Below are 22,719 nucleotides of genomic sequence, written 5' to 3'. Positions count from 1 at the left end.
GGGAGTGCAAGCTAATGGCAACATTTACTTATATTTTATAGGTAGCCCCTGGGACACACTCACATTAACCAACTATGATGAAAAGTTTCCAACATTTCTATATCACAGGGTAGGACAGGGTGGAAATTAGACCTCCTACATCAGGTCAAGGTCGCCTCCAACATCAGGTCAAGTGTTTGATGGAATGCTTACATTGTATCTGTAAACTACACACACTGAAAATATTGATTACATTTTCGATGGGCTCAGCTGGTCACATTCCTGCTTCTGAGCTCAGGGGGATTCACACCTTGCGGCAGGTTTTGAGGCTAAAATCAGTTCAGAGCAGGGCTGTCAGTCCAATATTAGAACATAGAACAGTACGGCACAGAACAGGCCCTTCGGCCCTTGATGTTGTACCGAGCATTGTCCAAAACCAAGATCATCTATCCCACTCCCTGGGAGTCATTCTGGTGTGCTCCATGTGCCTATCCAATTTTTTTTTTTAACATAGAATTTACAGTGCAGAAGGACGCCATTCGGCCCATCGAAAATAACCGCTTGAAAGTTCCTAAAGTGTCCGACTCCACTATCACAGCAGGCAGTCCATTCCACACCCTAACCACTCTCTGAGTAAAGAACCTACCTCGGACATCCCTCCTATATCTCCCACCCTGAATCTTATAGTTATGCCCCCTTGTAACAGCTACATCCACTCGAGGAAATAGTCTCTGAACGTCCACTCTATCTACCCCCTCATCATCTTATAAACCTCTATTAAGTCACCTCTCATCCTCCTCCGCTCCGAAGAGAAAAGCCCTAGCTCCCTCAACCTTTCCTCATAAGACCTATCCTGCAAACCAGGCAGCATCCTGGTAAATCTCCTTTGCACCCTTTCCAATGCTTCCACATCCTTCCTATAATGAGGTGAGCAGAACTGCACACAATACTCCAAATGTGGTCTCACCAGGGTCATGTATAGTTGCAGCATAACCCCGCGGCTCTTAAACTCAAGCCCCCTGTTAATAAACACTAACACACTATAGGCCTTCTTCACGGCTCTATCCACTTGAGTGGCAACCTTCAGAGATCTCTGGACATGAACCCCAAGATCTCGCTGTTCCTCCACATTCCTCAGAACCCTGCCGGTGACCCTGTAATCCGCATTCAAATTCTTTCTACCAAAATGAATCACCTCGCACTTATCAGGGTTAAACTCCATCTTTGGCTACTTAAACAAGAACCTCAAACAGTCCTTCATTTCATTTGCTGCTTGTTGGTATTGTGGGGTTTCCCCGAATAACTCTGGTGAATGTACTTTGAAACTCATTCACTGTACCTTGAGCACTTCAGCATCTTCTGAGGTCACAAGTGCCCAGTAATGAAGATTAAAGGGCAAATTAATTGAGATTGTTTAAGATTATAAAATGATTTGATAGGGTAGATGGAGAGGATTTCCTCTAGTGAGAAGGAGTCCAGAGCAAAGGGCACAACTTTATAAATAGCCAGGCAGCTCAGGGGTAATTCACCCAGAAAGAAATAACACAGTAAAATGGAAAAATAAGAATGCCGCTCTAAACTGTTTTCCCTTCTGGGCAGGAACCACTTATTCACACCAAGGGCAGTGGAAATCTGCATCTCAGTCTCCCCACAAGCGGGTCAATAAAAAGTGGCAAACTTTATCGATGCATTTTCTTTGGGCAAAGCTATTGAGGATTAGGCAGCTAGAGTCATCCGTGGTTTAATTGAACGGCGGAATAAATTCAAGAGGCTGAATAGTTTCTGTCTATTCCGAATGTTGATGTGATCCCGGAGGAATAAGGATTAAGTTTGAGTGTTGTATTTCAATGGGACATCATTATCTGGTAGTAATCAGTTTGCAGAATGGGGTTTTCGAGAGATTAGCCACTGGTGTTAATGGGATGAGGTGAGATTAGCCCAGTGCAGCTGCAGTGGTTTAACACTGTGGGCTAAATAGCTGGCTTGTAAAGCAGACCAATGCCAGCAGCGCGGGTTCAATTCCCGCACCAGCCTCCCTGAACAGGCGCTGGAATGTGGCGACTAGGGGCTTTTCACAGTAACTTCATTTGAAGCCTACTTAGTGACAATAAGCGATTTGCATTTCATTTCATGTGGAAACTTGCACTCGATTCTTCCTCTTGGATATTGCTGGATAAAGGCAACATGTCGAAACTTTTTGTCTTACACACATCAGGACACTTTGCAAGAATGCCAGTTTAAGGGGAAAGCAATTTATTCAGTTGGAAAGGAGCAGAAATGATCCCAATTTAAGGTTGAGCACGTACCATTGGATCTTAATAATAATAATATTATTAAGATCTAATAATAATCTTTATCAGTGTCACAAGTAGGCTTACAGTAACACTGCAATGAAGTTACTGTGAAAAGCCCCTAGTCGCCACACTCCACGCCTGTTCGGGTGCACTGAGGGAGACTTCAGAAAGTCCAATTCACCTAACAAGCACGTCTTTCGGGACTTTGTGGGTGGAAACCGGAGCACCCGGAGGAAACCCACGCAGACACGGGGAGAACGTGCAGACTCCGCACAGACAGTGACCCAAGCCGGGAATCGAACTTGGGACCCTGGCGCTGTGAAGTAACAGTGCTAACCACTGTGCTACCGTGCCGCACCTATCTTCAAGCTCTCTTTCATAGAATCAGAGAATTTCCAGTGCAGAGGGAGGCCATTCGGCCCATCGAGTCAACACCGGCCCCTAAAAGAGCACCCTACCTAAGCCCACCCCTCCACCCTAGCCCCATAACCCAGCAACCCCACCAAACAGTTGGACACTACGGGGCAATTTAGTGTGACCAATCCACCTAACCTGCACATCTTTGGACTGTGGGAGGAAACCGGATCACCTTTCGGGTTTGTTAACTTGTGGAACTTCATGTCAGCTTTCCTCAATAATAATGTGACCTTGTGGCTTGGCTCAAATCAAAAGTAAGTTTCAAAATTAAGGAAAAGAGAATTCCAGAGGGACCCCTCTGTGTGTGTCTCGCGCATTGCTAAAGATATAAAAACTGGTGTCAGTAAAAGTAACTGTGAAATTTTGGGCTGTTGATCAAATCCAAACGCTTACGGCAGCACGGTAGCACAGTGGTTAGCACAATTGCTTCACAGCTCCAGGGTCCCAGGTTCGATTCCCGGCTTGGGTCACTGTCTGTGCGGAGTCTGCACATCCTCCCTGTGTCTGCGTGGGTTTCCTCCGGGTGCTCCGGTTTCCTCCCACAGTCCAAAGATGTGCAGGTTAGGTGGAGTGGCCATGATAAATTGCCCTTAGTGTCCAAAATTGCCCTTAGTGTTGGGTGGGGTTACTGGGTTATGGGGATAGGGTGGAGGTGTGGACTTGGGTAGGGTGCTCTTTCCAAGAGCCGGTGCAGACTTGAGGGGCCGAATGGCCTCCTTCTGCACTGTAAATTCTATGATTCACTCGTGCCCTTGAGAGAAGGAAACATTGTTGTCCTTAACTGGTCTGAGCCTCCACGTGACTCCAGTCCCATCGCAACATGGTTCACTCTTAACCGCTCACTGAAGTGGCCTGGAATTCTGTTACAAATAACAACTTGGGGTGGACAATACATAGTTGCCTTGCCAACAAAGCCCACTTGCCCAACATTATTATTTTTTTTTAAAAACCTGTGTGATTATCTGAGTGTGCCTTGGAGTGGGCTAGTGGATTTGTGTGCGTGTCATTTTCTCACACTGATGCATTCGCAAGCAATAATCTGTGAGTGCTGAGTACTTGAGTGTTTGTATAAATCTATTGTAGCAATTATAACCTAACTGATGGGTTTGAGTGAAACGCTGGTTTTCCACCCTCGCTGTGACTGGGAGGTAATATTAGGTGAGGTGTAAAGCGGGCGTTGCGTTGGTCCCGTGGTATTCCTCCTCAGCTAGGAAGGTTAGAATTCGCTCCACGTGACTCCCAGTTTATAACATCCAATCTCTGGGTTCCTCAGTTCAGATAAGTCTGAGGAGTGTCTCTGTAAATGTGTGTCTCTGTCAACACTGTGTGTGTAGCTTGATGCCAGTGGGAAATAGGAGGTATAGGCCACACTACATCTCGAGCCTCCCCTGCCATTCAGTACAATCCTAGCTGACATTTTTCCTCAACTCCATTTCCCCACCATCTTCCCTTATCTCTTGATTCCCTGAGAGACCTGGGAGGGACGGAAGCACAGTGGTTAGCACTGTGGCTTCACGGCGCCAGGGTCCCGGGTTCGATTCCCGGCTTGGGTCACTGTCTGTGCGGAGTCTGCACGTTCTCCCTGTGTCTGCGTGGGTTTCCTCCGGGTGTTTCCTCCCACAAGTCCCGAAAGACGTGCAGGTTAGGTAGTTTGGACATTCTGAATTCTCCCGTAAAGTGCACTTTTCACAGTCACAATAAAGATGATTAAAATCTTCTTTTTATTTGTTCATGCAAAGTGGGCAGTGCCAGTATTCATTGCCCATCCCTGATTGCCCTTGAAGGGGTAGTTAAGAGTCGACCACATTGCCGTGGGTCTGGAGTCACCTGTAGGATGGCAGATCTCCTTCCCTAAAGGACATTATGAGAACCAGATGAGTTTTTACAACAATGGTTTCATGGTTGTCATTACACCTTTTAATTCCAGATTTTTATTGAATTCAAATTTCACCATCTGCAGTGGCAGGATTTGAACCTGGGTCTCTGGTTTACTAGCCCAGTGACAATACTGCACCACGGCCTTCCCTTGAGAATTGCCCTTGAGAAGATGATGGTGAGCCACCTTCTCAAATGATTGCAGTCCATCTAGTGTAGATACTCACATGATGGTGTTGGGGAGGGAGTTCCAGGATTTTGACCCAGCGACAGTGAAGGAACGGCCGATATATTTCCCAGTCAGAGTGGTGAGTGGCTTGGAGGGGAACCTCCAGGTGGAGGGGTTCCCAGGTATCTGCTGCCCTTGTCCTTCTAGATTGTAGAGGTCATGGATTTAAAAGAAGCTGTCGAGGGGGACATGGCACCCAGTGTTTCCTGTAGATGGTACATACTGATGTACACTGTGTGTCAGTGATGCAGGGATAGAACATTTAAATTGGTTTCATGACTTTTAATTCCAGATTTTTATTGAATTTAAATTCCACAATCTGCCCTGGTGGGATTTGAACCCAGCCCCCCAGAGGATTACCCTGGGTCTCTGGATTGCTAGACCAGTGGCAATACCACGACACCACTGCCTTCCTCTGGCTCTGATGGAGTATCCACAGCCCTCCGAGGGGGTAAATTCCAAACATCACAGCCCTTTGAGAGATGTTCCTGTGCGTGTCTGTGAGTTTCTATACGTCGTATGTCTGTATGTTTTGTCCCCCTGTGTACAGTGTGTCTCTGTACAGTATATCTGTATTGTGTGGGGTATACTGTGTATTGTATGTTTCTGTATATGTTTGCTGTCTGCGCACACTAGCTAAGGTAAAGTCTCCATAGTCCCAGAGGCTGCTTTCCCCTTTGAGGGGGGGGGGAGAGCTGACTGGTGGTGATTTAACCTGAGCGTCACTACACCTCAGGCGAGGGGCAAGGTTCAGAAAGCGAGGTCTTCATGGGTAACTTGTGTGCACTCTATATTGTGTGTGGCTGTGTACATTGTGTGTCTCCCTCTCTTTGCACTGTATGTCTGTGTAGCGTGTGGGTATGTATGTGTGTTTCTGTACATGATGTTTGTGCACTATGTATTGTGTGTCTGTGTACAGTATATCTGTGTGGGTATGCGTGTGTGTTTGTGTATATGATGGCCGTGTACTGTGTGTATTGTGTATCTCTGTGTACAGTAGGTTGTGTGGTGAGTGGGTATATTGTGTGTGTCTATGTTTCTGTGCAAACATGTGTTCACTGTGTGTGAGTGTACACTGTGTGTGTGTGTGTTCACTGAGTGTTCACTGTGTGTGTGAGTGTACACTGTGTGTTCACTGTGTGTGAGCCTGTGTTGCACTATGAGTGTTCACTGTGTTGCACTATGAGTGTTCACTGTGTTGCACAGTGAGTGTTCACTGTGTTGCACAGTGAGTGTTCACTGTGTTGCACTGCGAGTGTTCACTGTGTTGCACTGCCAGTGTTCACTGTGTTGCACTGCGAGTGTTCACTGTGTTGCACAGTGAGTGTTCACTGTGTTGCACTGCGAGTGTTCACTGTGTTGCACTGCGAGTGTTCACTGTGTTGCACTGCGAGTGTTCACTGTGTTGCACAGTGAGTGTTCACTGTGTTGCACAGTGAGTGTTCACTGTGTTGCACTGTGAATGTTCACTGTGTTGCACAGGGCGTGTTCACTGTGTTGCATTGCGAGTGTTCACTGTGTTGCACAGTGAGTGTTCACTGTGTTGCACAGTGAGTGTTCACTGTGTTGCACTGCGAGTGTTCACTGTGTTGCACTGTGAGTGTTCACTGTGTTGCACAGGGAGTGTTCACTGTGTTGCATTGCGAGTGTTCACTGTGTTGCACTGTGAGTGTTCACTGTGTTGCACAGGGAGTGTTCACTGTGTTGCATTGCGAGTGTTCACTGTGTTGCACAGTGAGTGTTCACTGAGTTGCACTGCCAGTGTTCACTGTGTTGCACTGCGAGTGTTCACTGTGTTGCACTGCGAGTGTTCACTGTGTTGCACTGCGAGTGTTCACTGTGTTGCACTGCGAGTGTTCGCTGCGTTGCACTGCGAGTGTTCGCTGTGTTGCACTGTGAGTGTTCGCTGTGTTGCACAGTGAGTGTTCACTGTGTTGCACTGTGAGTGTTCACTGTGTTGCACTGTGAGTGTTCACTGTGTTGCACTGTGAGTGTTCGCTGTGTTGCACTGTGAGTGTTCACTGTGTTGCACGGTGAGTGTTTGCTGTGTTGCACTGCGAGTGTTCACTGTTGCACTGCGACTGTTCACTGTGTTGCACTGTGAGTGTTTGCTGTGTTGCACTGCGAGTGTTCACTGTGTTGCACTGTGAGTGTTTGCTGTGTTGCACTGCGAGTGTTCACTGTTGCACTGCGACTGTTCACTGTGTTGCACTGCGAGTGTTCACTGTGTTGCACTGCCAGTGTTCACTGTGTTGCACTGTGAGTGTTCGCTGTGTTGCACTGTGAGTGTTCACTGTGTTGCACGGTGAGTGTTTGCTGTGTTGCACTGCGAGTGTTCACTGTGTTGCACTGTGAGTGTTCACTGTGTTGCACTGTGAGTGTTCGCTGTGTTGCACTGTGAGTGTTCACTGTGTTGCACGGTGAGTGTTTGCTGTGTTGCACTGCGAGTGTTCACTGTTGCACTGCGACTGTTCACTGTGTTGCACTGTGAGTGTTTGCTGTGTTGCACTGCGAGTGTTCACTGTGTTGCACTGTGAGTGTTTGCTGTGTTGCACTGCGAGTGTTCACTGTTGCACTGCGACTGTTCACTGTGTTGCACTGCGAGTGTTCACTGTGTTGCACTGCCAGTGTTCACTGTGTTGCACTGCCAGTGTTCACTGTGTTGCACTGTGAGTGTTTGCTGTGTGTGTGAGACTGTGAGTGTTCACTTTGTGGTCACTGTGTTTTACTGTGAGTGTTCATTGTGTGTGTGTGTTCACTGTGTGTCCACTGTGTGTCCACTGTGTGTTCACTGTGTGTGTTCACTGTGTGTGTGAGTGTACACTGTGTGTTCACTGTGTTGCATTGTGAGTGTTCACTGTGTTCACTGTGTGTGTGTGTGTGAGTGTACACTGTGTGTTCACTGTGTGTGAGCCTGTGTTGCACTGTGAGTGTTCACTGTGTTGCACTGTGAGTGTTTGCTGTGCGTGTGACTGTGAGTGTTCACTGTGTGTGTGTACACTGTGAGTGTTCACTGTGTGTGAGTGTACACTGTGTGTGAGTGTGAGAGTTCACTGTGTGTGTGAGTGTGTGTTCACTGTGTTGCACTGTGAGTGTTCACTGTGTGTGAGTGTTCATTGTATGTGTGTGAGTGTTCACTGTGTGAGTGTGTGTTCACTGTGTGAGTGTTCACTGTGTGAGTGTACACTGTGTTCACTATGTTGCACTGTGAGTGTTCACTGTGTGTGTGTGTGTGTGTGTTCACTGTGTGTGTGAGTGTACACTGTGAGTGTTCACTGTGTGTGAGTGTACACTGTGTGTGAGAGTTCACTCTGTGTGTGAGTGTGTGTTCACTGTGTTGCACTGTGAGTGTTCACTGTGTGAGTGTACACTGTGTTCACTGTGTTGCACTGTGAGTGTTCACTGTGTGTGTGTGTTCACTGTGTGTGTGAGTGTTCATTGTATGTGTGTGTGTTCACTGTGTGTGTGTTCACTGTGTGTGTTCACTGTTGCACTGTGAGTGTTCACTGTGTGAGTGTACACTGTGTTCACTATGTTGCACTGAGTGTTCACTGTGTGTGTGTGCGTTCACTGTGTGTGTGAGTGTGTGTTCATTGTATGTGTGTGTGTTCACTATGTTGCACTGTGAGATTTGCACTGTGTTGCACTGTAAGATTTGCAGTGTTGCACTGAGTGTTCACTGTGTTGCACTGTGAGTGTTGCACTGTGAGTGTTACACAGTGTTGCACTGAAATTTGCACTGTGTTGCACTGCGAGTGTTGCACAGTGAGATTTGCACTGAGTGTTCACTGTGTTGCACGGTGAGATTTGCACTGTGTTGCACTGTAACATTTGCACTGTGTTGCACTGTGAGTGTTCACTGTGTTGCACTGTGAGATTTGCACTGTGTTGCACTGTAAGATTTGCCCTGTGTTGCACTGAGTGTTCACTGTGTTGCACTGAGATTTGCACTGTGAGTGTTGCACTGTGAGTGTTACACAGTGTTGCACTGAGATTTGCACTGTGTTGCACAGTGAGTGTTGCACAGTGAGAGTTGCACTGTGTTGCACTGAGATTTGCACTGTGTTGCACTGAGATTTGCACTGTGTTGCACTGAGTGTTGCACAGTGAGATTTGCACTGTGTTGCACTGTAAGATTTGCACTGTGTTGCACTGAGTGTTCACTGTGTTGCACTGAGATTTGCACTGTGAGTGTTGCACTGTGAGTGTTACACAGTGTTGCACTGAGATTTGCACTGTGAGTGTTGCACTGTGAGATTTGCACTGTGTTGCACTGAGTGTTGCACAGTGAGATTTCTCAGGGCTGTGACAGAGTGGCAGTTCCTCTCTCCGCCTCTGGGTTCTGCTCCGGTCCACAAGCTTCATCCAAACCTCACACACGTACAATTGCGTAGCAGCCGGGCAAAGCTGCAAAGACAGAGAAGAGAGAGAGAGAGCGTGTTAGTGTGTGGGCATCATCCACACCCAGAGCTGCTGCAGGGACTGAGCCTGACACTCAGCCCCGGCACTGAGCCCCGGGGCAGGCACTCAGCCCAAACTCAGCCGCTCAGCCCCGGCACTGAGCCCAAACTCAGCCGCTTTGGGAGGCAGCCCGGGACTTGCTTGCGTCCAGGTTGTCCCGGGATTGCAGCCGCTGCTGACGCCGAGGGTGCGGGAAGTTGGGGGGTCTGGGATCGGGGTCACTGCCCCCAGAGAGAGAGAGATGTGACCCTCACCCCGATGGAGCTCTGCAGCCTGGCTGGCATCCTGGACTGGCAGCAACAGAGCAGACACAGCCTGCACCCTCCTGGACTGGCAGCAACAGAGCAGACACAACCTGCACCCTCCTGGACTGGCAGTAGCTGAGAGCCGACACACAGCCTGCACCCTCCTGGACTGGCAGTAACAGAGCCGACACAGCCTGCACCCTCCTGGACTGGCAGTAGCTGAGAGCCGACACAGCCTGCACCCTCCTGGACTGGCAGTAACAGAGCAGACACAGCCTGCACCCTCCTGGACTGGCAGTAACAGAGCCGACACACAGCCTGCACCCTCCTGGACTGGCAGCAACAGAGCAGACACACAGCCTGCACCCTCCTGGACTGGCAGTAACAGAGCAGACACACAGCCTGCACCCTCCTGGACTGGCAGTAACAGAGCCGACACACAGCCTGCACCCTCCTGGACTGGCAGTAACAGAGCAGACACACAGCCTGCACCCTCCTGGACTGGCAGTAACAGAGCAGACACAGCCTGCACCCTCCTGGACTGGCAGTAACAGCAGACACAACCTGCACCCTCCTGGACTGGCAGCAACAGAGCAGACACAGCCTGCACCCTCCTGGACTGGCAGCAACAGAGCAGACACAGCCTGCACCCTCCTGGACTGGCAGCAACAGAGCAGACACAGCCTGCACCCTCCTGGACTGGCAGTAGCTGAGAGCCGACACAGCCTGCACCCTCCCGGACTGGCAGTAACAGAGCAGACACAGCCTGCACCCTCCTGGACTGGCAGCAACAGAGCAGACACAGCCTGCACCCTCCTGGACTGGCAGCAACAGAGCAGACACACAGCCTGCACCCTCCTGGACTGGCAGCAACAGAGCAGACACAGCCTGCACCCTCCTGGACTGGCAGCAACAGAGCAGACACAGCCTGCACCCTCCTGGACTGGCAGTAACAGAGCCGACACACAGCCTGCACCCTCCTGGACTGGCAGCAACAGAGCAGACACACAGCCTGCACCCTCCTGGACTGGCAGTAGCTGAGAGCCGACACAGCCTGCACCCTCCTGGACTGGCAGTAACAGCAGACACAGCCTGCACCCTCCTGGACTGGCAGCAACAGAGCAGACACACAGCCTGCACCCTCCTGGACTGGCAGCAACAGAGCAGACACAGCCTGCACCCTCCTGGACTGGCAGTAACAGAGCAGACACAGCCTGCACCCTCCTGGACTGGCAGCAACAGAGCAGACACAGCCTGCACCCTCCTGGACTGGCAGTAGCTGAGAGCCGACACACAGCCTGCACCCTCCTGGACTGGCAGTAACAGAGCAGACACAGCCTGCACCCTCCTGGACTGGCAGTAACAGAGCAGACACAGCCTGCACCCTCCTGGACTGGCAGTAACAGAGCAGACACAGCCTGCACCCTCCTGGACTGGCAGTAACAGAGCAGACACAGCCTGCACCCTCCTGGACTGGCAGTAGCTGAGAGCCGACACACAGCCTGCACCCTCCTGGACTGGCAGTAACAGAGCAGACACAGCCTGCACCCTCCTGGACTGGCAGTAACAGAGCAGACACACAGCCTGCACCCTCCTGGACTGGCAGCAACAGAGCAGACACAGCCTGCACCCTCCTGGACTGGCAGTAGCTGAGAGCCGACACACAGCCTGCACCCTCCTGGACTGGCAGCAACAGAGCAGACACAGCCTGCACCCTCCTGGACTGGCAGTAGCTGAGAGCAGGCACACAGCCTGCACCCTCCTGGACTGGCAGTAGCTGAGAGCAGGCACACAGCCTGCACCCTCCTGGACTGGCAGTAGCTGAGAGCAGGCACACAGCCTGCACCCTCCTGGACTGGCAGTAGCTGAGAGCCGACACACAGCCTGTAGCTGCCCTACAATGGAGCTGGCAGCAGCGGACACATCCACCTGCTAGACTTTCTGGAAGAGAAAGGGGGTTGGGGATTTCTGTCGCACCCCCTCTGCAATCACTGGGTTTTTTGTTGTTGCAGCCTCTGGGATTGGAAAAGGAGGAGGGGGGGGGGAGAGAGTCTGCAAGCTGGGATCTTTCTGCCCCCCTTCCCCAGGGGCAGGGGATGACCCTGGTCCTCGGGCGTTCCAGCTTTGTCTATGGGAGGCTGTCTCATGGTTTGACTCGCTCCCTGCTCCGGATTGGCAGTGAGAGGGGAGCCTGTCTCCTCTCCATCTGTGGTGCTTGTATTCACCTGGAGCCCTGGTCCTCGCTTAGCTCTCTGTATCCCCTGCCTTCCTTCCCCCTGCTGCTGGATGCTGCACCCTTGCCTGGGACATGGCAGCAGCTCTTGCCAGCTCCCTCATCCGGCAGAAGCGACAGGCCAGAGAGAACAACACCGACCGTGTGTCCGTCACCAAACGCAGGACCAGTCCCAGCAAAGCCAAGAATTCCCTGTGTGAGAGGCACGGACTGGGGGTTTTCTCCAAAGTCAGGTTCTGTAGCGGCAAAAAGAGACCTGTCAGGAAGAGAACAGGTTAGTGTTAACCCCTTACCCTGCTCCCTTTGTCAGCGGGCACCTTTCGGATGATTAAAGATTCCCTCCCTCGCCTTTCCCCTCCCACTCCACGCACATTCCCAGCCTCAACTCTGGGGAGACTTTGAAAGACTTTTTTTGTTAAGGAACAATCTGCAAGAATGTGCCTGCTGGCCCCAAACTAGTTAATGATCTGTGTGTGTGTGTGTGAGAGAGAGAGAGAGGGGGGACGGGAGGGTGATAGTGTGCCACCGTGTTCACTGTAAACATGGGCAGCAGTGCATGTACACGTAGGAGGTGTGTGTTAACACAGGGGGCATGTGCCATTTGCAGGCTGAAAACATCTCTCCCTCTCACGCACGCACATGCCAGCCCCCCCCCCCCCCCCACCGTGCGCAGTGCCCTCTCTCACTGGCCTGTCATGGGGAACGATGACTTAACCCCACCAGTCAGAACTCTCGCACCTTGTCCCAGCGTTTGTGTTGTGTGCTGTGGCCCACTTAGTCTTTGTTTATGTTTAACATGGCATCGGAACCTTGTGCGTTATTCTGTGGCCCCTGGGTGTTGGAAGGATATTAAAATCCGGCTTGTCTGTTATTTCTGTGGGGCCCCTGCTCCGAAGTATGGTTCCCGGTATAGATTTAAATTGTGTGGGGTTTTTTTTTTTGGGGGGGGGGGGGGCGGTGATGAAGATCAGAATTGGAGGGTAGGAGAACTTGCATGATGTGTTGTTTGCGTGGCCACCAGGAATGTGGGATTTCCATTGCTCAGCGAGGGGGGGGGGGGGGACCTGCTGTTTGCCTTGTGTTGCAGACGCTGACTTGACAGTCTTCAGTTGTAAAGGTCTCCTTTTGTTTGTGCCCAGGGATTAGAACTTTGCACCACTAGGGCCAACTTTGGTGTTTGTGTGGTTCTGTATGTGTAGACATCCATCTGTGTGTGCGTGTATGTGTATGTGTGTGTGCGTGTATGTGTGTGTGTGTATCTGTGTGTGCGTGTATGTGTGTGTGTGTGTGTGTGTGTGTGTATGTGTGTGTGTGTATGTGTGTGTGTGTGTATGTGTGTGTGTGTATGTGTGTGTGTGTATGTGTGTGTGTGTATGTGTGTGTGCGTGTATGTGTGCTAATATGCCATTCAATTTTGTACCATTTTCTCCTTACACTGAGTTTTACAGAAGCTCCACCTAGCTTACCCCTTCCACCTTTAAAAAAAAATGTAGAGTAGCCAATTCATTTTTCCGATTAAGGGGCAATTTAGCATGGCCAATCCACCTACCCTGCACATCTTTGTGTTGTTGGGGTGAAACCCACGCAGACACGGGGAGAATGTGCAAACTCCACATGGACTGTGACCCAGAGCCGGGATCGAACCTGGGACCTCAGCGCCGTGAGGCAGCAGTGCTAACCACTGCGCCACCGTGCTGCCCTCAGCCCTCCCACCATTTCGACCTCACTCTCATTTTCCTCCTTTAAACCCCGGATCCAGCAAGTCTCTATTGATTGAAATTTGGTCCAATTTCCTTCCTGAAAGTATTGGCCCAAAGTCTCGGTGTCTGATCCCCTTTCTGTTGTAAAATTCGGGTGTTTGCTGAAAACCTAGCATAGACACAGAAAATACTTGAAATACCCAGCAGATCTGGCGGCAAATGTAGTGGTTCATCAGTACCGACCGAACCTTGTGTCACCGACCTGAACCGTTAACTGCTTTATTCTCCACGGAAGCTGCCTAATCGTTCTGCTGTTTTTTTTTACTTTCACATTGAGGTAATGCTAGCTCACTCCCTGTTCTCACCTGACTGGAACCAGCTTCTTTAATCTAGCTGCGGTGTGGGAATCTCGCGCGGGTCCTCCTGCTAGGATGGAGGCGTTACCATCGGTAGTGTGAACACGGGAATCAGAGCGTGATGGGTTTCTTGCCATCTACAGTAACTGTGATCTGCTTCATTGAAGAATATTGTGCTGTGCCTACAGACTTAATTTCATAAAATTCTGATCTATTGTCCAGGTGTCACAGACACCGACCCCCCTGCCAACATGCTGTGGCCTACTGGGTATGTGCCACAGGACCCTGATTTCCCCCTGGGCGCGAGCTGCCAATATCTGCTTCTTCATCTAGCCCCACTTGCAATTAAATCAGGAGACCTGGCTAACAACAACAGATTACATTTAGATAGCGTCTATGATGTGGCAGCCCACTCCAATGTGCTTCGAGTGTAATCAGATGAAAAATTGGAATTTTTTTGGTTTGCTTTGATTTATTATTGTCACATGCATTAGTGTACAGTGAAAAGTGTTGTTTCTTGCATGCTGTACAAACAATGCAGACCGTACATAGGGAAGGAAGGGGAGACTGCAGAATATAATGTTACAGTTATAGCTAAGGTGTAGAGAAAAGATCAACTTAATACGAGGTAGGTCCATTCAAAAGTCTGATGGCAGTAGGGAAGAAGCTGTTCTTGAGTCGGTTGGTACGTGACCTCAAACTTTGGTATCTTTTTCCTGACGGAAGAAGGTGGAAGAGAGTATGTCCGGGGTGCGTGGGGTCCTTAATTATGCTGGCTGTCTTTCTGAGGCAGCGGGAATCATAGATAGAGTCAATGGATGGGAGGCTGGTTTGCGTGATGGACTGGGCTACATTCACGACCTTTTGTAGTTTCCTGCGGTCTTGGGCAGAGCAGGCTCCATACCAAGCTGTGATACAACCAGAAAGAATGCTTTCTATGGTGCATCTATAGAAGTTGATGAGAGTCATAGGTGACATGCCAAATTTCCTTAGTCTTTGAAAAAGTAGAGTCGTTGGTGGGCTTTTGCTAAATCTGTAAGTAATTGAATTAGAACCTTGGGCGAAATTCTCCCGAAATGGCGTGATGTCAATCAGACGGGCATCGCGCCGCCCCAAAGGTGCGGAATGCTCCGCATCTTTGGGGGCTGAGCCCCAACATTGAGGGGCTAGGCCGACGCCGGAGGAATTTCCGCCCCGCCAGCTGGCGGAAACGGCCTTTGTTGCCCCGCCAGCTGGTGCGGAAATGACATCTCGGGGCGGCGCATGCGCAGGAGCGTCAGCGGCCGCTGACAGTTTCCCGCGCATGCGCAGTGGAGGGAGTCTCTTCCGCCTCCGCCATGGTGGAGACCGTGGCGGAGGCGGAAGGGAAAGAGTGCCCCCACGGCACAGGCCCGCCCGCGGATCGGTGGGCCCCGATCGCGGGCCAGGCCACCGTGGGGGCACCCCCGGGGTCAGACCGCCCCGCGCCCCCCCCCCCCAGGACCCCGGAGCCCGCCCACGCCGCCTTGTCCCGCCGGTAAATAGGTACTTTAATTTACGCCGGCGGGACAGGCAATTTATCGGCGGGACTTCGGCCCGTCCGGGCCGGAGAATTGAGCGGGGGGGGGCCCGCCAACCGGCGCGGCCCGATTCCCGCCCCCGCCGAATATCCGGTGCCGGAGACTTCGGCAACCGGCGGGGGCGGGATTCACGGCAGCCCCCGGCGATTCTCCAACCCGGCGGGGGGTCGGAGAATGACGCCCAAGGTTAGAGAGTTTAAAAAGTTAGTGTTACGTTTTAGAAGCATAGAACGAGAGTAAAAGATAGAATTAGAGGGTATGCTGGACAGCTTGCAAGAAGTCACCTCGCTCAGGCGCCATCTTGGATCTGGAATTGAGTCACATAAGGCAATATTATGTCAGGTGAGCAACAGCTTGGTGAAAGCAGTCGGGTTTAGGGACCGCCTTGCAGGAGGAATGGTGTTTACGGGAATTCCAGGCAGCTGAAGGCATGGCCAATGGTTGAGATGAAGAAAATCTGATTGAGCAAGAGGCCAGAGTTAAAGGTGCATCGAGGTTTTGGAGGAGGTTAAAGAGAAAAAGAGGGACAAGCCATGGAGGGATTTGAGAACAGGATGAGAATTTTAATATTGAGCCAGATTGGGAAAGAATGTAGGTCAGTGAGCACAGGAGATCTATGGTGAGTGAAAGGGTAAGCGCAAGTAAAGCGAGGGTGGAATATGAGAGGCCGGCCAGGAGAGCATTGGAATAGTTGAGTCTGGAGAAGGGTGAGTAGGGAACAGGCGGTCACCGTGACGGGCTGAAGGGCCTTTTCTGTGCTGTAGACCTCTATGACTGTTATCGTGGATCCAAGGGCAAGAACATTGGCAAAAGTGCTGCTGGATTACGGGGCAAAAAACAGGAAATACTGGACAATCTCAGCAGGTCGGACAGCGTCTGTGGAGAGAGAAGGGAGCTAAGGTTTCGAGTCAGATGACGTGGGAAGCAGATTGTTGCCTGATCCCACATTGCTCCATTAATGTATAAATCCCAGTGTGAGCTGTGGCTGTAAAAGAGAGAGGTGCACTTTGGAGCTGAGCTGGAAAAGAATATGCAGAGCACCAGCTGCTGAGTGATGGAGCAGCCTGTAAGTGTTTCGTACAATTGTGAATGTAAGAGCTCTTCATTCTGCCGTGTACACCCCCCCTAGATCAGGAGAACGGGGCTAATCGCTGTGTAAATTGTGAATGTTACAGTGATATTTATAAAATTCAGAATGTAGCAATGTAATGCTTGTGAAGTGTAGCCGTCATATTGTAGGAACTGAAGCGACAAGATGCTACAAACTCCAGCAATGTGGTTAATCAAATTGTTCTTTTCAAAATGATATTGGTTAAGGGATAAATACCGGGCAGGACAGTGTCGAGAACTCCCCTCCCTCTATTTTAAGATATTTGGGGCTGGATTCTCTGCAGGCCGACGGCAAAATCGCGGCCGGCACCAGGGCGGAGAATCCAGTTTGACGCCGGAATCGGGCGCGGCGCCGGTTCGGCGATTCTCCGGGCACCGAAAATCGGCGTCGCCGTGCAGCGCGGCACGCCGCCGGGGCGCCATTGCCAGAGAACCGCTCAGCGATCCTCCGCGCCCGACCCGGCCGAGTTCCCGACGGCGTGGAACTAACCTGCTATTGACGGTCGGGATGCTCGTGTGAGTCCGCGGCCGCCTGGTCGGCGGGCAGATCGGAGACGTGGGGGGTGGGGGGGGGGGAGGCTTTATAGGCGGCCGGGGATTTAATGTGCGGGGGTCGAGGCTCGGGCACGCGGCAGATCGGGGATCTCTTTCTTCAGTCTGGCTCCGGGGTCCGAGACCACCCTGGAGCTCAGCGCGACCGCCGTATGTCGCCACCGTGCGCATACGCGGCCTCTGACCCGGAGGTGCGGGGGCCCGAACCTGTCGCAAAATGCTGCGAGGTTCACTCCGGGTCCCTGCCGGCCCCCTGCAGGGCTGGGAATTCGCTGAACTTTATTGCAGGAATTTCAGGAGTAAAACTCCACCGTTTCTACGCTGGGGTGGGAACAGAGTCTCAATAATGAAGAATACAGACCTTGATCCACCTCAGATGCACATATTTGGTGGAATTTAATGGAAATATTTCGAAGTTCATTTGTGGCGGGTTTTCTAGGGAGATTCCCCGAGTTCCCGACCGCTATCAAAAGCACGCGATCCTTCCAAAATGGAACAAAGTACCCGAGTGAGCGCGTTTAGCTGTGTGTATCCCGGCTCTCGCATTGCCAAGAAACACATGGCTATTCAACGCCACTCCCCGGAAAACCCCAGTGCAACAAGAGATCGGGATGTTATTTTTTGATGGCGTCTCTGAGGCCCCCCGCAACGATTCTCGACCTCCACCACCCCCTCGGGAATTTGTACATTAAAGTGAGACTCGCTGTCTCGCTCTAATATGCAGATTTGCCAAAAAATGATCCCACCCACAATGGCCGGGATTCACATTGCGATGTCACGCGAGAACGTGTTGGACCTCGCTTAGCGCGGCGAGCCGGGTAGATCACAGGAGCGGGGTCTCCCTGCGGGGCCGGCCACGTTCCGCCACGACGAGCTGCTTTTCAGGCGCAGTGTGGCTGTTGGAACACGCCCTCAGAGATTGGGCCGCCAATTTGAAAGGATGCCCCACACACATGGGCACTATCCCACCCCCTTCCTAGGTGAGGACACTCCGCTATGGGGTCCCTGGGGGTCTCCTCCACACCCCCTAATAGGCTCCCCCCACCCCCTCGAGGATCTCACCCATCACCCTCCTCAACCTTCCATAGGCCCCTATGTACTTGCCATACACACCCCACCCTTCAAAGCTCCCCTTCACCCTCCTTTCATGGGCATGGCCCCCTCGGGCCTTGACCCTTGGCAGTGCCACCCAGGCACCCGGGCAGTGCTCCTGCCGGCTTGGCAGTGCAAAGGTGCCAGTTGGGAAGTGCCAAGGTGCCTGTGTTCCAGGGGATGGGCCAGGGGGCCACCCTGCACTATCCCCTGACCACCCAGAGGTTTCTGATGGCCTGGGAGACCCCCCAGGTGCCGTTCCGCTGGGTCCACGTTTGCGTGGGCCAGTACTTAACAGCGGCCAGCTGCAGCCTCGCTGGGGAGGCCAGTAGATCCAGGGTGAGCTCGCCAAGGTAGGTTTAAATCTTACTTCGGGGCACGCCATTTGGCCATGCCCATTTTGGCCGTGATTCCGTTTCCGACCCCTCGCGCGTGAAGGCTGCCGGGAAGTCCGCTGGAGCCCTCTCCCTGGATCTGCCCACCGCATTGGCCACTCGCTCGGGCGCAACACGCCCACAAAATGGTGCCCATAATATATGTTGTGTACCATTTATTATTGTTGCTAATACTCTGGCACCACATGGAGGGGGGCGGGAGGCAGGCAAAGGGGTTGGAGTTTAAAAATAGGGAGTTTTGTTGCAATTGTCCAGGATGTTGGTGAGGCCACACATAGATCATAGAATTTACAGTGCAGAAGGAGGCCATTCAGCCCATCGAGTCTGCACCGGCTCCTGGAAAGAGCACCCTACCCAAGGTCAACACCTCCACCCCATCCCCATAACCCAGCAACCCCACCCAACACTATGGGCAATTTTGGACACTAAGGGCAATTTATCATGGACAATCCACCTAACCTGCACATCTTTGGACTGTGGGAGGAAACCGGAGCACCCGGAGGAAACCCACGCACACACTGGGAGGATGTGCAGACTCCGCACAGACAGTGACCCAAGCCGGAATCGAACCTGGGACCCTGGAGCTGTGAAGCAATTGTTCTATCCACAATGCTACCGTGCTGGAATGCTACCACACCTGGAATACTGCGTACAGTTTGGGTGCCCTGACAGAGAAAATTGATCTAGTAACATTGGAGGCGGCAGTCTATAGGAGATTCACCAGGCTAATCCCTGGGATAAGAGGGTTGCCGTACTAAGAGAGACTAAATAGTCTGGATCTGTATTCTTTGGGAGTTTAGAAGAGTGAGAGGGGTGACCTTATTCAAACATATGGAATCCTGAGGGAGCTGGACAGGGTAGAGGGTGAGATGTTTTCACCAGTGGGAGAGTCTTGAACTAGGGGACACAGCTACAAGATAATACTGAGCTGCGTAGAAATATCTTCTCGCAGAGGGTGGTGAATCTCTGGAACTCTCTGCCCCGGACGGTTGGTGGGGGCTGGTTCATTCAAAGCGTTTAAAGTTGGGGTGGATAAATATTCGATAGATCGAGGAACACAGGGCTAAGGGGAAATGGTAGAGAAAAGGAGTTGAGGTGGGTATAGATCACCCATGACCGTGTTGAATGGCGGGGGGGGCGGTTCGGGTGGCAGGCCTGAAGGACCTCCTCCCTGTTTATATATCTTGCGTTCCTGTGTCAGTTGACCCTGTCTTCTCTCTTGCCCATGTTCATGCAGTTCACCCTGGACACCCCTCAGGAGTAAGAACATGCTGAATCTCATTGTAAACCCCTTTATTCCCTCCAGCTCACCCCCATAAAGAGAAATGTGGAAGGTGAAGTATTAAATGATGCCGGAGATTTGTATACGGAACTAGAGATTGGCTGTGCCTATCTTGCTTCCACGGCTAATCCTATCTTACTTCCAGTGCTAATCCTGGGAACAATTAAAAAAACAGTTTATTCACATTTTTCTGAATTCATCTGACTACGTGCTACTCTTTTCATGGTTGATGTCCCATTATAGTTCTCAGAATAGACCATCCCTCTGAAGGCACGACATCATTTTCCTACTTAAGCAAAAATGTTTTTCCGACAGAGCCCAGCCAGACCAGGAACAGACAATAATACTCATGTTGATAGTGAAGACTTACGTTAAAAAAAGGCGATTATATGGGTGATTTTTGTATGACGCTCTGTCGTGAAGCTTTAACATCCTCTATCATGCCCTCGCAAGAGGCTTCACAAATGTTCAGATGAAAGAGTAGCTTCCAAAAGAAGACTCGATCCCTTCTCGGGAAATTGAGAGAGTCCCGTTGGAGGAGACATTATTCCAAGGACAGAATAAAATGCATTGGTGAAGAGGCAGGAAAAGGACACTGCGGTTTAACTGGGGAAGTATTTCATGGGAGAGGTGTTACATTGATACTTTGCATCGGTCTTTACTGTGGAGGATGCTAGAAGCACCCCAGTAAAATGTGGGGAGGAATTGAATACCATCTCCAGAGAATTAGTTTGAGGTAAACCAATGGGGTTAAAGGCTGACAAGTTACCTGGATCTGACCGTTTGCACCCCAGGATCTTAAAGGAAATAGCGACAGATCGAGGATGCATTGGTGGTAATTTTCCAAAAATCCTTGGATTCTCGAACTGTGCTGAAGGATTAGAAAAGTGCCAATGTGGCACACTTGTTCAAAAAGGGAAGGAGAAAATGCAGGAAACGATGGGCCAGTTAGTCTAACTTCAATTATTGGAAAATATTAGAATCGATTTTAATAACGAGAGGAATCATAATCTGATCAAGCAGAGTCAACATGTTTTCACAAAGGGGATATCATGCCTGACAAATTTACTAGCGTTCTTTGAGGAGGTATCAGCCAGAGTAGATAAAGGAGAGCCAGTTGATGTATATTTGGATTTTCAAAAGACATTTGATAAGGTGCCACACAAAAGGCTACACCGTAGTATAGGAGTTTATCATGTTGGAGGTATTATTCTGGAATGGACAGAGGATTGGCTAACTAACAGGAAGCAGCGAGTACTGATAACGGGTCTTTCTCAAGCTGGAGGGCAGTAACCAGTGGAGTCCACAGGGATCAGTGCTGGGACCGTAGCTCTTCACATTATATATTAATGACTTGGAGGAAGAAACAGAGTGTAATTTGGCCAAATTTGCAGATGATACAAAGGTGAGAGGGAAGGCCGGCTGCAAGGAGGCTAGAAATAACTTACAGAGAGACTTTGACAGGTTAAGTGAGTGGGCAGAAAATTGGCAAATGGAATTCAATGTGGGAAAATGTGAGATTGCTGATGTTGGCAGAAAGAATGAGAAGGCGGATTATTATTTAAATGGAGAGAGATTGCAGAAAGCTGGAGCACTAAGGGACCCAGAAATCTAGCAGATAGGTGCAGAAGGTCATAGGGAAGGCCAATGGAATGCTGGCTTCTACTTCAAGGGGGCTGGAGTATCAAAGCAAAGAAATGTTGCTGCAATTGTACAAGGTGCCAGTGAGGTCAGATTTACTTATTGGGTACAGTTTGGTCTCCTTATTTCAGGAAAGATATACTATTATTGGCGGCAGTACAGAAGAGGTTTACCAGTATGATCCCGGGTATAGAGGGACTTTCATAGGGCAAGATTAAACAGGGTGGGTCTGTAATCCTCGGAGTTCAGAGGAATGAGAGGTGATATGATTGAAACATGCAACATTCTTAGGGGGTTAGACAGGGTGAATATTGGATGTAACACCTCATGGGAGAGTGTAGGACCAGAGGACAGAGTCGCAGGATAAGGGGGTGCCTAGTTAAGACGGAGTTGAGGAAGAATTTCTTCCCTCAGAGCGATGAATCTTTCGAATTCTTTACCCCAGGAAGCTGTCGAGACCGAGTCCTTCAACATTAACGAGGCCGAGATTAAGGGGTTTTTGATCAGTTGGGCACTTAAGAGTTCCTGAGAGAAGGCAGGAAAGTGGACTGAATGAGTGTTAAATGAGCCAGGATCTTATTATATTGTGTAACAGGCTCGAAGGGCTGAATAGTCTTGATTGATTGATATATATTGTCACATGGACAGAGGTGCAGTGAAAAGTATTTTTCTGCGGCCAAGGGAACATACACAGTACGTACATAGTAGCAAAAGAATAATCGACAGAGTAGATTGAGAAATGGTACATCAACAAATAGTGATTGCTTACAGGCTCCTCCTGTTCCTATTTCTTTTGATTTTAACACAGGATACATCTTGGGGTTTACTGTCAGTGTGATTGGTTGGATTTTGGTATCCACTGTCGCAGTGATTGGTTGGACCTCTGTATCCACTCCGTATCATTGGTGGGTTCTCCAGGTTTATTGTCATTGTGATTGGTGAGATCCAGATCTCGGGATCCACTGCGCTATGATTGGGTTATCGGGGTTCACTGTCCCTGTGATTGGGTTATCGGGGTTCACCTTCGCTATGATGGGGTTATCGGGGTTCACTGTCGGTGTGATTGGGTTATCGGGGTTCACTGTCATTGTGATTGGGTTATCGGGGTTTCTGTCACTGTGATTGGGTCATCGGGGTTCACTGTCACTGTGATTGGGTTATCGGGGTTCATTGTCGTTGTGATTGGGTTATCGGGGTTCACCTTCGCTATGATTGGGTTATCGGGGTTCACTGTCACTGTGATTGGGCTATCGGGGTTCATTGTTGCTCTGATTGGGTAATCGGGGTTCCCATTCGCTG

General features: G+C 50.6%; 1 protein-coding gene across 3 annotated transcripts in view; it reads left to right on the top strand.

Annotated features, from left to right (window-relative positions):
- Positions 1–22,719, top strand: part of LOC140389521 (fibroblast growth factor 12) — a 712,332-nt gene that overhangs the window by 433,656 nt on the left and 255,957 nt on the right. Inside the window, exon 1 of one of the 3 annotated variants that reach the window (XM_072473697.1) lies at positions 11,581–12,007. The exons of the other annotated variants lie outside the window; for them this stretch is intronic. Coding sequence (XP_072329798.1) covers positions 11,809–12,007 — 199 coding nt within the window. The 5' untranslated portion in view covers positions 11,581–11,808. Of the gene's footprint in view, positions 1–11,580; positions 12,008–22,719 lie in introns of those variants that run through there. 3 annotated transcript variants of the gene reach the window in all.

This window comes from Scyliorhinus torazame, chromosome 14 (genome assembly GCF_047496885.1).
Source record: "Scyliorhinus torazame isolate Kashiwa2021f chromosome 14, sScyTor2.1, whole genome shotgun sequence".
In the NCBI taxonomy this organism is placed as follows: Eukaryota; Metazoa; Chordata; class Chondrichthyes; order Carcharhiniformes; family Scyliorhinidae; genus Scyliorhinus; species Scyliorhinus torazame.
Note: the sequence above shows the minus strand (reverse complement) of the source record. Positions and strands in the feature narration are given on the sequence as shown.